This window comes from Oncorhynchus masou, chromosome 23 (genome assembly GCF_036934945.1).
Source record: "Oncorhynchus masou masou isolate Uvic2021 chromosome 23, UVic_Omas_1.1, whole genome shotgun sequence".
Classification (NCBI taxonomy): Eukaryota; Metazoa; Chordata; class Actinopteri; order Salmoniformes; family Salmonidae; genus Oncorhynchus; species Oncorhynchus masou.
Genome location: NC_088234.1, coordinates 36,615,057 through 36,627,855, shown reverse-complemented (window position 1 = coordinate 36,627,855; position 12,799 = coordinate 36,615,057). Strand labels below are relative to the sequence as shown.

The 12,799-nt window shown below is 38.5% G+C and overlaps 1 protein-coding gene across 1 annotated transcript in view; it reads right to left on the bottom strand.

Annotated features, from left to right (window-relative positions):
• Positions 1 to 12,799, bottom strand: part of LOC135509964 (phospholipid phosphatase 4-like) — a 119,750-nt gene that overhangs the window by 77,945 nt on the left and 29,006 nt on the right. Inside the window, exon 2 of the mRNA XM_064930783.1 lies at positions 7,316 to 7,424. Coding sequence (XP_064786855.1) covers positions 7,316 to 7,424 — 109 coding nt within the window. The remainder of the gene's footprint in view (positions 1 to 7,315; positions 7,425 to 12,799) is intronic.

Genomic DNA, 12,799 nt, shown 5'->3' with positions numbered 1-12,799 from the left:
AACGTTGCGTTATGCTAATGAGCTTGAGGCTATGATTACGCTCCCGGTTACGGGATTGCTCGACGCAAGAAGTTAATCCACCTGTCGTCTCAGATTTTGAAATTATGCTTTACAGCGAAAGCAATCCAAGCGTTTGTGTAAGTTTATCGATAGCCAAGAATAGCATTATGTACACTTAGCATCAGGAAGCTTGGTCACAAAAATCAGAAAAGCAATCAAATTAACCGTTTACCTTTGATCTTCGGATGTTTTCACTCACGAGACTCCCAGTTACACAACAAATGTTCCTTTTGTTCCATAAAGATTATTTTTATACCCAAAATACCTCTGTTTGTTTGTCACGTTATGTTCAGAAATCAGAGCGGTCACGACAATGCAGACAGAAATTCCAAATAGTCTTCATAATGTCCACAGAAACATGTCATTTTATAATCATTCCTCAGGTAGTTTTTAAAATATATATTCGATAATAAATCAAACGAGTGTGTAGGTTTTTCAATAACACCGGGTGGAACAATGGCCACTTTACTCTGTTGCGCAAAAACTCACTCTGAGAGCCCCCACCTACGACATACACAATGTGATCTTTCACGCTCATTTTCAAAATAAAAGCCTGAAACTATGTCTAAAGACTGACACCTTAGGGAAAAAGGAATTTGGTTGATATCCCTTTAAATGGAGGATAGGCATGCATAGGAACAGAAGGGTTTCAAAATAAGAGGCACTTCCTGATTGGATTTTCCTCAGGGTTTCGCCTGCAATATCAGTTCTGTTATACTCACAGACAATATTTTGACAGTTTTGGAAACTTTAGAGTATTTTCTACCCTAATCTTGTCAATGATATGCATATTCTCGCATCTGGTCCTGAAAAATAGGCCGTTTACTTTTGGAGCGTTATTTTTCCAAACTTAAAAATAGTGCAACCTAGCTTCAAGAGGTTTTAAATTATATGAAAAAAAATGTTATTTGGCATGGCCAAATTAAAAGTGCTTATTTATGTAACACATATGAATTCGGAGGACAGAAATGATTAAATATTAAGGCATTAGACCTCTCATTAAATCATCAGTCATACAAAATTTATAATTAAATCCAAACTGGTTCTCTAGTAAATTGGTAGGAATGTCTCATCCTATGTTCAAGAATGGCCTTTTTTCCTTTATTTAGATTACACCTGCTTACTTTCAGGTGTTTGAAAAGGACATCATCTCCAAAATATCATTATTTTTTCAAACAAGCCTTTAGAAAGTTAGTTGCAATTTCAATTTTAATCCACCCAAAAAGACAGCACAAATATTACAACAAATATTGTCGTTCAACTGAAATATACTAATTGGTTAAAAAAACATTTTCATGAAGAATTTTTTTAAAAGGTCTAATTTTAGTGAATGATATCATAAATAGGACTGGTGGAGTTATGTCACACATGCAGCTAACACAGACATACGGAAATGTCTGCTCTACCCAAAATGCCCTACCCAACTAATTGCACCATTACCACAAAAATGGAAGAGGCATGTAGAAGGGGAAAAAAGTATGGAACTTGTATGTCGGCCCTGTACTAAAGAACATAAATGGTTAAAGAAAAGGGTGATAAATAAAAACATATACCACTTTCATTTAGGGACCAAAGAACTGACTGCTGTGCCATATAAATTGCAAAATAGTTGGGAAAAGATTTTTGAGGTTCCCATTCCATGGCATATTGTTTATGAATTGATACACAAAACAACGCCGGATTCAAAACTTCAAAACTATACAAAATTCTTGCAACCAATAGAATGTTATATATCTGTGGATACAATCTTCCCAGTTCTGCAGATTTTGTTGTGAGGAGGCAGTCATTAGATCATTTATTTTGGTATTGTCCACATGTAGCTCGTTTTTGGTCACAGGTCAAGGAATGGCTGAAGAATTTGCCTAAAACTAATGCTGCAGATAGCAATTTCTGGGTGATTTGAAAAGCCATAGTCAATCAATCAATTATATAATAATTATTTTAGCATTTACAATCTCCAGAAGCTATGAAAATAGAAAGGTTCAGTACTTTTTGTGATGCATCACAGCACAGTTGAAAAATATATGGCAAATAGAAATCCAAAATGGATGGTGTTGAGAGATAGATGGGAGAGGTTGAATGGAGGGTGGGACTAATAACAAGATAACCAATGTAAAACATACGGGATCTGTAACATTTATATAGGTTCAGAAATTTTAAGAAATAGCACAGTTACAAGTAAAAATCAAACTGGATGGACATCAGAAATAGAGGAAGGACTAAAAACAAACAAAATATAACTGTTGTAAAATAGATTGTGTCTGTAAAATGTGTATAAGATGTATAAACTGAAGGTAGAAGCCTAAGTGTTTTTGTTTATTAGTTTACTCCAATTGGGGGAAGGGTGGTAGGGTTGGCAGGGAATAATAATGGTATATTCAAAAAAAAAGTATGTATATCTATATAGGTATGTATATGTATAAATGAGTATATGTATTGTGGCGTACAGCAGGTCAGCCACCAGGGGGAGACTCGTCGAGGCCTGGTAACAGATGGAGACCTCACGGGGCGATGTCTCCATCTGCTGGACGTGCCAGGTCTCGACGGGCTCTCCAGCCAGAACTAATTGGGGCTGATTGGGAGCTGGTGAGTAAATCAAGGGCGGATTGCTTACCAGCTGTGCAAGGCCCATAAATCTGCCAGAAGTGCAGCACACAGGGGGTGGGGGAAGAGAGGGGAAGAAAGGACTCCCGTTTTATTGTTGATGGTTGCAGAGGTAACAAAAGGGAGTTCAGTTTTGTGCCAGACCCGGAACCCCGAAAGTCGGTATCCCGGAGAGGGTCTCATGGGGGAGACCTATTCTTTGGTTTTTGATCAACTATCTAAATAAACACCTGTGAAACTGAGCTAATCCTTCTCTGTCTGTGTCTGATCTGGGTAAATGTCTTGACCAAACCTCCTGGTCTGCCACAGTATGTATATATTTACCCCCAAAAAGATATGGGGGATTGAAAATTATGCAGACAATTACATTGATGGATGCAACAATATTTCCACAATATTAAGCTGATTCACCCCTTAAAAAAAGAAAAAAAGCGCTATTGATAACAAATGTGTGGTTGTGACCCAGAGAATCATTATCATCTATTTTGGTACTGTTCTTATGTCGGAAGATTTTGGAGTGAGTAAGATTTCATTTTAAAATTAGCTACTATTAATGTTAATTTCAAAGACTCTGTTTTATTTTGATCCAAATTATATGGACCTTGATTTAAACTAAAGTGGGTGGAGAACAAACCCCTCTTCACATTGTTTAAGATAGAATTGAAATATTAAGTGTAAAAACTATACCTACCATAAATCTTTTTGACAAATGAAATGTATCTCGATATGTAATGTTTATGTACTCTTGTTTTGTATATTTCTGTTTTTGTGTTGGTTTTGTTCATAATAATAATACAAAGGAAAAAAAGCAGTCAGGCAACCAGGCTAACTTGCTAGCCACTTCCACACACAAATGAGAGAACAGCTCACTGAACATTTACTCGCCATAGCAGAGCTGGTTTGGCTGTTATGTTATCCAGAGCTTTGGTGACTGCAACTGTGGTGTCAGATTTGTCCATTTGTAAATTCAGAGCATTTTTCTCTCGGAGCGTACAAGCACACACTGGACACGCAGGCCGAGGAGTAGGGTTGATCCGAGCATTCTGACCTCACAACGTCAGTGAAGCACCAAAGCTAAATGGCTAACATTGGCTAGCTTGCTAGCTACTTCCATAATGAGAGAACACCCCGCTCTGACCATTTTACTTGCCAAAGTAGAGCTGGTTAGGCTGTTTTTATGTTATCCGCAATTTAATTACGCTTTTTTGCCAACGTTTACTGACACCGGCCTTATTCAAAGTACTGGTGTTGAGCATTTTGTAAATTCATCAATTATTCTGCGCTCTTGCACACTCTGACGAGAGTCTTTTTTTGAGACATGTAGCTATCTAGGTGAACCGTGACTCATGACATTACTACCCTGCATGAATCTGCAGGTAGCTAACCAACCAGGTTTTATATTAGCTAGCTAACATTAGGCTATAACTAGTCAAGCAAATGGGCCTGAGATACGAATAATAAGATCATACACGTAACATTAGATAGCGAGCCAGCCAGCCAGATAACGTTAGCTAGCTAGCTAACAGTACACTTTAACGTGAAATGAAACCACTTTTTGTCAAAATTTGAAATGTGTAATATCTGAAAATTTTGCCAGCTAGCTTACCTGTGGTCTGAAATTGCAGTAGATAACCAGAGCAAATTTACCAGCTAGTATGTCTGTCAACAGTTGTTGCAGTGACATTCTATTTAAATTGATATTTGCATAGTGGGGTTTGTTGTTAAGACATGCAGCTAGCTAACTAGCTAAACAATTAACCATAATGCCAACTATTACTATTAAACTGTATAAGCCTACTGTCAAGTTGAAGTGTGGCAGGCTGGCTAGCTAAAATTATGTGTATGCTCTCCACTTTCTGGAGGACCAAATTTTGAAATCAGTGGAATTTAAGTATGATAGCTAAGGAGACGGAGAAAACACTTCGATGATGTATACAGGTAAGATAGTCTAGCTAGTTACATTTTCAGATATTTCACGTCTCTAATTTCGACAAAGTGGTTACAAAATATATCCCAAAACATGCAAGTTGTAAATGCAAAGTTGTCATTTATAAAAATTTAACATGATGTATGAATGTACATAAACTTTAGACCATGCATACACACAGTTTCTAGTGGTGGGTGTATTGCACTGCAAGCAGGCAAGTAGCCTAGTATTTTGTGCCAATGGGAGATAAAATGGACAAGTTTGTTCATATGAAACAACAGGTTAATCCTTCAGAGTCTATATACACAATCACCCAACGTCAACCCAAATGGGATGGTTTGGGATGAGTTGGACCGCAGAGTAAAGGAAAAGCAGCACTCCTTCAAGACTGTTGTGAAAGCATTCCTGGTTGGGAGAATGCCAAGATTGTGCAAAGCTGTCCTCAAGGCAACAGCTGGCTACTTTGAATAATCTAATCTCATAATTTGTTTAATCTAATAACACTTTTTTGGCTACTACATGACTCCATGTGATATTTCATAGTTTTGATGTCTTCACTATTATTCTACAGCCGTGACCAAAAGTTTTGAGAATGACACAGATATTAATTTTCACAAAAGCTGCTGCCTCAGTATGTATGATGGCAATTTACATAAACTCCAGAATGTTATGAAGAATGATCAGATGAATTGCAATTAGTTGCAAAGTCCCTCTTTGCCATGTAAATAAACTGAATCCCCAAAAACATTTCCACTGCATTTCAGCCCTGCCACAAAAGGACCAGCTGACATCATGTCAGTGATTCTCGAGGTAACACAGGTGTGAGTGTTGAAGAGGACAAGGATGGAGATAACTCTGTCATATTGATTGAGTTCAAATAACAGACTGGAAGCTTCAAAAGGAGGGTGGTGCTTGGAATCATTGTTCTTCCTCTGTCAAAAATGATTACCTGCAAGGAAACACATGCCGTCATCATTGCTTTGCACAAAAATGGCTTCACAGGCAAGGATATTGCTGCCAGTAAGATTGCACCTAAATCAACCATTTATCGGATCATCAAGATCTTCAAGGAGAGAGGTTCAATTGCTGAGGAAGAAGGCTTCAGGGCACCCAAGAAAGTCCAACACGCGCCATGACCGTCTCCTAAAGTTGATTGTGCCATCACCAGTACAGAGCTTGCTCAGGAATGGCAGCAGGCAAGTGTGAGTGAATTTCCACACACAGTGAGGTGAAGACTTTGAGGATGGCCTGGTGTCAAGAAGGGCAGCAAAGTAGCCACTTATTTCCAGGAAAAACATCAGGGACAGACTGAAATTCTGCAAAAGGTACAGTGATTGGACTGCTGAGGACTGGGTAAAGTAATTTTCTCTGAATCCCCTTTCCGATTGTTTGGGGCATCCGGAAAAAAGCTTGTCCGGAGAAGATAAGGTGAGAGCTACCATCAGTCTCGAGTCATGCCAACATGAAAGCATCCTGAGACCATTCATGTGTGGGGTTGCTTCTCAGCCAAGGAAGTGGGCTCACTCACAATTTCGTCTAAGAACACAGCCATGAATAAAGAATGGTACCAACACATCCTCCGAGAGCAACTTTTCCCAACCATCCAGGAACAGTTTGGTGATGAACAATGCCTTTTCCTGCATGATGGAGCACCCTGCTATAAGGCAAAGGTGATAACTAAGTGGCTCGAGGAACAAAACGTCAATATTTTGGGTCCATGGCCAGGAATTTCCACAGACCTTAATCCCATTGAGAATTTGTGGACAATCCTGAAGAGGCGGGTGGAAAAACAAAACTCCACAAATTGACAAACTCCAAGCATTGATTATGCAAGAATGGGCTGCCATCAGCCAGGGTTTGGTCCAGAAGTTAATTGGCAGCATGCCAGGGCGGATTGCAGAGGTCTTGAAGAAGAAGGATCAACACTGCAAATATTAACTATTTGCATCAACTTCATGTAATTGTCAATAAAATCATTTGACACTTATTAAATGCTTGTAATTATACTTCAGTATTCCATAGTAACATCTGACAAAAATATCTAAAGACACTGAAGCAGCAAACTTGTGGAAATTAATATTTGTGTCATTCTCAAAACTTTTGGCCTTACAGTACAACATATCCCTCAACAATAAGACAGCACTAACACATGAAAGAGCCAACTCAGTGGCCTTATGGTCTGCCCTGAGATTGGAAGGTTTGGAGTGCAATCCCTGGTGCCGAGTCATAACAAAGACCGTAAAAATGGGACCCGATTCGTCTCTGCATGGCAATCAGCATTTAGGAGTTTGGGGTGTTTAGATTTACAGTAGTTGATTTGCTTGTCTTTTATATGCTTCCAACTGAAAAATGTGTCCTGGAGATTTTGTTATGTTTGTGAAAATTGATTGGCAATGTCCTCCATGGACTTCCACTGCCCCTATTCTTTCCGTAGAGACTTGCAGGACATTTCTTTAAGGACGATTGATCAATATGGCTCTGTGATGCACTTTTCACATCTTTTGATGAATGCTTAGAACATATGTCAATAGAGAATTTGATGTATTACAAGATATTGATTATCCTGAATGACTAATTTCTCCAGTTCACAGACCATCTGAATTCGTTCATTTGAGTCTAAAATGTGAGAGGTAATAGAATGAGTGGGATGAGGATGATGGTGATGGTGATGATGATGGTGTGTGCATGTGTGTGCTCCTATCTGTCTGTTTGTGTGTCACTTACGAACATGACCCTCTTAGGGATGTGGTCTGACTCCACCAAGGGGTTTTTGTAGAGCCATAGCTCCTCTGGTTGGATTACTCTCTCAAAGGGCTCCAGGAATTCTGTGAATCTGAGGGAGACACACATATGCACATTAGCTCTCAGTCATTCACAAAACATTTATTTTCATATGGGTGGCCCCCAGCTGGACTTAAACCCACAATCCTGGCTTTGCAAGCCCCATGCTCTGAAGGACCACACAATCTCTTTACGGTAATACCATGTTTTTAGTTCTTTGATACGTTAGACAGCAAACTGGCGCTCCAACATTGTATGTATAGAACTTTGAACAGGATTCGATATTTGCTACTGTACTTAACACGTTTTTACACCTTTAACCTCTTTTAGCTACCACCCTACTTTTTTCAATTTCCGCCTGAAGACATACCCAAATCTATCTGACTGTACCGCAGGCACAGAACCAAGGATATGCATATTATTGGTACCATTTGAAAGACAACACTCTGAAGTTTGTGTAAATGTGAATTGAATGTAGGAGAATATAACACAATAGATCTGGTTTAGATGATACAATAAAAAAAATCATACATTTTTTCTTTTTATTGTTGTATCATCTTTAAAATGAACAAGATAAAACAAACATTCAGATTGGATGATGGGACAATTTCAGTGAAACGCATAAAAGGGCAACAGTACTTGTGCAAAGTTTCAGAATGATAACTTCGAAAATGAATGTGCTACATGACATTTATCATGAAGTCACTCAGGTGTCCCACACAAGTAGCCCAAATGTGGCCAAATTGGTGAAGGTATACATTTTGAAACAAATAACTATGAACAAAATGCCAAAATGGTATTCTACACACCCCCCCCCAAAAAAAATGGACAAAAATAAATACTTGTACAAAATAACATGGGTAACTATTTACACACTCTCAATATTTGGAAGACCCTCAGTCCTTTATCAAATCAAATGTATTTATATAGCCCTTCGTACATTAGCTAATATCTCAACGTGCTGTACAGAAACCCAGCCTAAAACCCCAAACATCAAGCAATGCAGGTGTAGAATCACGGTGGATAGGAAAAACTTGCCAGAAAGGCCAAAACCTAGGAAGAAATCCAGAGAGGAACCAGGCTATGAGGGGTGGCCAGTCCTCTTATGGCTGTGCTGGGTGGAGATTATAACAGAACATGGCTGAGATTTTCAAACGTTCATAGATGACCAACGGGGTCAAATAATAGTAATCACAGAGGATGCAACATTACAGCACCTCAAGAGTAAATATGAACAGTTTGGGGTTCCATAGCTGCAGGCAGAACATTTGAAACTGGAACAGCAGCAGATCTACTGTCTCTATTATATTATGTCAGACCAGCTAGATCTACTGTCTTTATTATATTACAGCAGACCAGCTGTATTTACTGTCTCCATTTCAATTTGGCCATTGTTGTGGGCCTGCCTTCCCCTCAACAGCCGCAAATAGGCTATTTCATGTGGGGTGAGGCGGCAGACACGCATCTCACATTTTATTACATTACATTTTAATATATTGCTTCTAAAATTAAAAAAAATCACAAATAATATTTTATATTATTAATTTCAAACAAGCGCATTAGCATGAGAAGAACTTACCAGTCCAAAACATGTTCTCTCCGCTCAAAATATTCCTCCACTTGGGAATCGGTAAATTAATCGTCCTACAATAATCTCTGTCTCACTATTCCGATCAATTTCCTCTAAAATTGTGTGTACACCTGAGATTTTATCTCCCTCACCAACTTCAAACATCTGCTATCTGAGCAGCTAACAGATCGCTGCAGCTGTACATAGTCTATTGGTAAATAGCCCACCCAGTTTACCTACCTCATCCCCATACTGTTTCTATTTATTTACTTTTCTGCTCTTTTGCACACCAGTATCTCAACCATGACCATCTGATCATTTATAACTCCAGTGTTAATCTGCAAAAGTGTAATTATTCGTCTACCTCCTCATTCCTTTTGCACACAATGTATATAGACCCTTTTTCTTTTTTTCTTCAGTGTTATTGACTTGTTAAATGTTTACTCCATGGGTAACTCTGTGTTGTCTGTTCACACTGCTATGCTTTATCTTGGCCAGGTCGCAGTTGTAAATGACAACTTGTTCTCAACTAGCCTACCTGGTTAAATAAAGGCAAAATAAATAAAAATATCTAGACTTCGATTTAGCTTTCCCTGACTTAGTCGCCATACTGATTAACCTCTTGAATCTATGGGGGCAGTATTTCATTTTTGGATGAAAAACGTTCCCGTTTTAAACAAGATATTTTGTCACGAAAAGATGCTCGACTATGCATATAATTGACAACTTTGGAAAGAAAACACTCTGACGTTTCCAAAACTGCAAAGATATTATCTGTGTGTGCCATAGAACTGATGCTACAGGCGAAACCAATGAAATTTCAAACAGGAAATGCTCCAGATTTTGAATGCGCTGTGTTCCAATGTCTCCTTATATGGCTGTGAATGCGCAAGGAATGAGCCTACACTTTCTGTAATTTCTCCAAGGTGTCTGCAGCATTGTGACGTTTTTGTAGGCATATCATTGGAAGATTGACCATAAGAGACTACATTTACCAGGTGTCCGCCTGGTGTCCTCCGTCGAAATTATTGCGTAATATCCAGCTGCATGCACGTTTCCATTTGGTTCAGAAGAGAAAGGCAACTGCCACGAATGATTTATCATCGAATAGATATGTGAAAAACACCTTGAGGATTGATTCTAAACAACGTTTGCCATGTTTCTGTCGATATTATAGAGTTAATTTGGAAAAAATTGTAATGTAATGACTGAATTTTCGGGGGTTTTTCTTAGCCAAACGTGATGAAAAAAATGGAGCGATTTCTCCTACACAAATAATATTTTTGGAAAAACTGAACATTTGCTATCTAACTGAGTCTCCTCATTGAAAACATTTGAAGTTCTTCAAAGGTAAATTATTTTATTTGAATGCTTTTCTTGTTTTTGTGAAAATGTTGCCTGCTGAATGCTAGGCTTAATGCTATGCTAGCTATCAATATTCTTACACAAAAGCTTGTGAAGCTATGGTTGAAAAGCATATTTTGAAAATCTGAGATGACAGTGTTGTTAACAAAAGTCTAAGCATGTGAGCCAATATATTTATTTCATTTAATTTGCGATTTTCAAAAATAGTTTACGTTGCGTTATGGTAATGAGCTTGAGGCTATAATTACACTCCCGGATACGGGATTGCTCTTCGCAAGAGATTAACCTCTTGAAACTTTTGGATGGGTTTTAAACAAGATATTGTCACAAAAAGATGCTATATGCATATAATTGAGAGCTTTTGAATTTTCCAGATGCAAAAATTGTCTGTGGGTCCCGGGAGCTTTTAAACAAGATATTGTCACAAAAAGATGCTGATTTGTGATGGATTGACCATAAGAGACTACATTTGCATAGGCAATTTTATTTGATACAGATGTTAATAGATGGTATCCGACAATGCAGTAATACAGTATATACATATGAGATGAGTATGTAAACAAAGTGGCATGAGAGTTAAACAAAGTGGCATGAAAGTAGTGATACATGTATTACATAAGGATGCAGTCGATGATATAGAGTACAGTATATACGTATGCATATGAGATGAATAATGTAGGGTAAGTAACATTATATAAGGTAGCATTGTTTAAAGTGGCTAGTGATATATTTACATCATTTCCCATCAATTCCCATTATTAAAGTGGCTGGAGTTGAGTCAGTGTCAGTGTGTTGGCAGCAGCCACTCAATGTTAGTGGTGGCTGTTTAACAGTCTGATGGCCTTGAGATAGAAGCTGTTTTTCAGTCTCTCGGTCCCAGCTTTGATGCACCTGTACTGACCTCGCCTTCTGGATGATAGCGGGGTGAACAGGCAGTGGCTCGGGTGGTTGATGTCCTTGATGATCTTTATGGCCTTCCTGTAACATCGGGTGGTGTAGGTGTCCTGGAGGGCAGGTAGTTTACCCCCGGTGATGCGTTGTGCAGACCTCACTACCCTCTGGAGAGCCTTACGGTTGAGGGCGGAGCAGTTGCCGTACCAGGCGGTGATACATCTTCAACTGCACGTCTTTTTCCAAGCGATGCACCGGAGAAAGTAGACTACCACGAACGATATATCAATGAAGAGATATGTGAAAAACACATTGAGGATTGATTCTAAACAGCGTTTGCCGTGTTTCAGTCGATATTATGGAGTAAATTTGGAAAACAGTTCGCCGTTTTGATGACTGAATTTTCGTTTTTTTTTGGTACCCAAACGTGATGTACAAAACGGAGCAATTTCTCCTACTCAAAGAATCTTTCAGGAAAAACTGAACATTTGCTATGTAACTGAGAGTCTCCTTATTGAAAACATCTGAAGTTCTTCGAAGGTAAATGATTTTATTTGAATCCTTTTCTGGTTTTTGTGCAAATGTTGCCCGCTAAATGCTACGCTAAATGCTACGCTAGCTATCAATACTCTTACACAAATGCTTGTTTTGCTATGGTTCAAAAGCATATTTTGAAAATCTGAGATGACAGTGTTGTTAAGAAAAGGCTAAGCTTGAGAGCTAGCACATTCATTTCATTTCATTTGCGATTTTCATAAATAGTTAACGTTACGTTATGCTAATGGCTTGAGTCTATAACTGGATACAGGTTTTTTTCATAGCCAAACGTGAACAAAACGGAGCGATTTGTCCTACACAAATAATATTTTTTTTTTTAAACTGAACATTTGCTATCTAACTGAGAGTCTCCTCATTGAAAACATCTGAAGTTCTTCAAAGGTAAATGATTTTATTTGAATGATTTTCTTGTTTTTGTGAAAATGTTGCTGGCTGAATTCTAGGCTTATAGTTATGCTAGCTATCAATACTCTTACACAAATGCTTGTTTAGCTATGGTTGAAAAGCATATTTTGAAAATCTGAGATGACAGTGTTGTTAACAAAAGTCTAAGCTTGAGAGCAAATATATTTATTTCATTTCATTTGCGATTTTCATGAATAGTTAACGTTGCGTTATGCTAATGAGCTTGAGGCTATAAATAGGATCCCAGATCCGGGATTGCTCGACGCAAGAAGTTAAAGAAAATAATAACACATTCGGTGTTCGCCAAAGGGCATGTTGGGAGACTCCACAAACAGATTACTAAAAGGTATTCTGAGTCAGATGAGACTAAAATGTAGCTTTTTGGCCATAAAGGAAAACGCTATGTCAGGCACAAACTCAACACCTCGCATCACCCCCAGAGCACCATCCCCACAGTGAAGCATGGTGGTGGCAGCAACATAGTGGTGGCAGTTTCCCAGTCAGCAGGGTCAGGGAAACTTTTCAGAATTGAAAGAATGAAAAATGGTGCTAAATACAGGGAAATTCTTGAGGGAAACCTGTTTCAGTCTTCAAGAGATTCAGATGGAGGATGGAGGTTCACCTTCCAGCAGGACAAT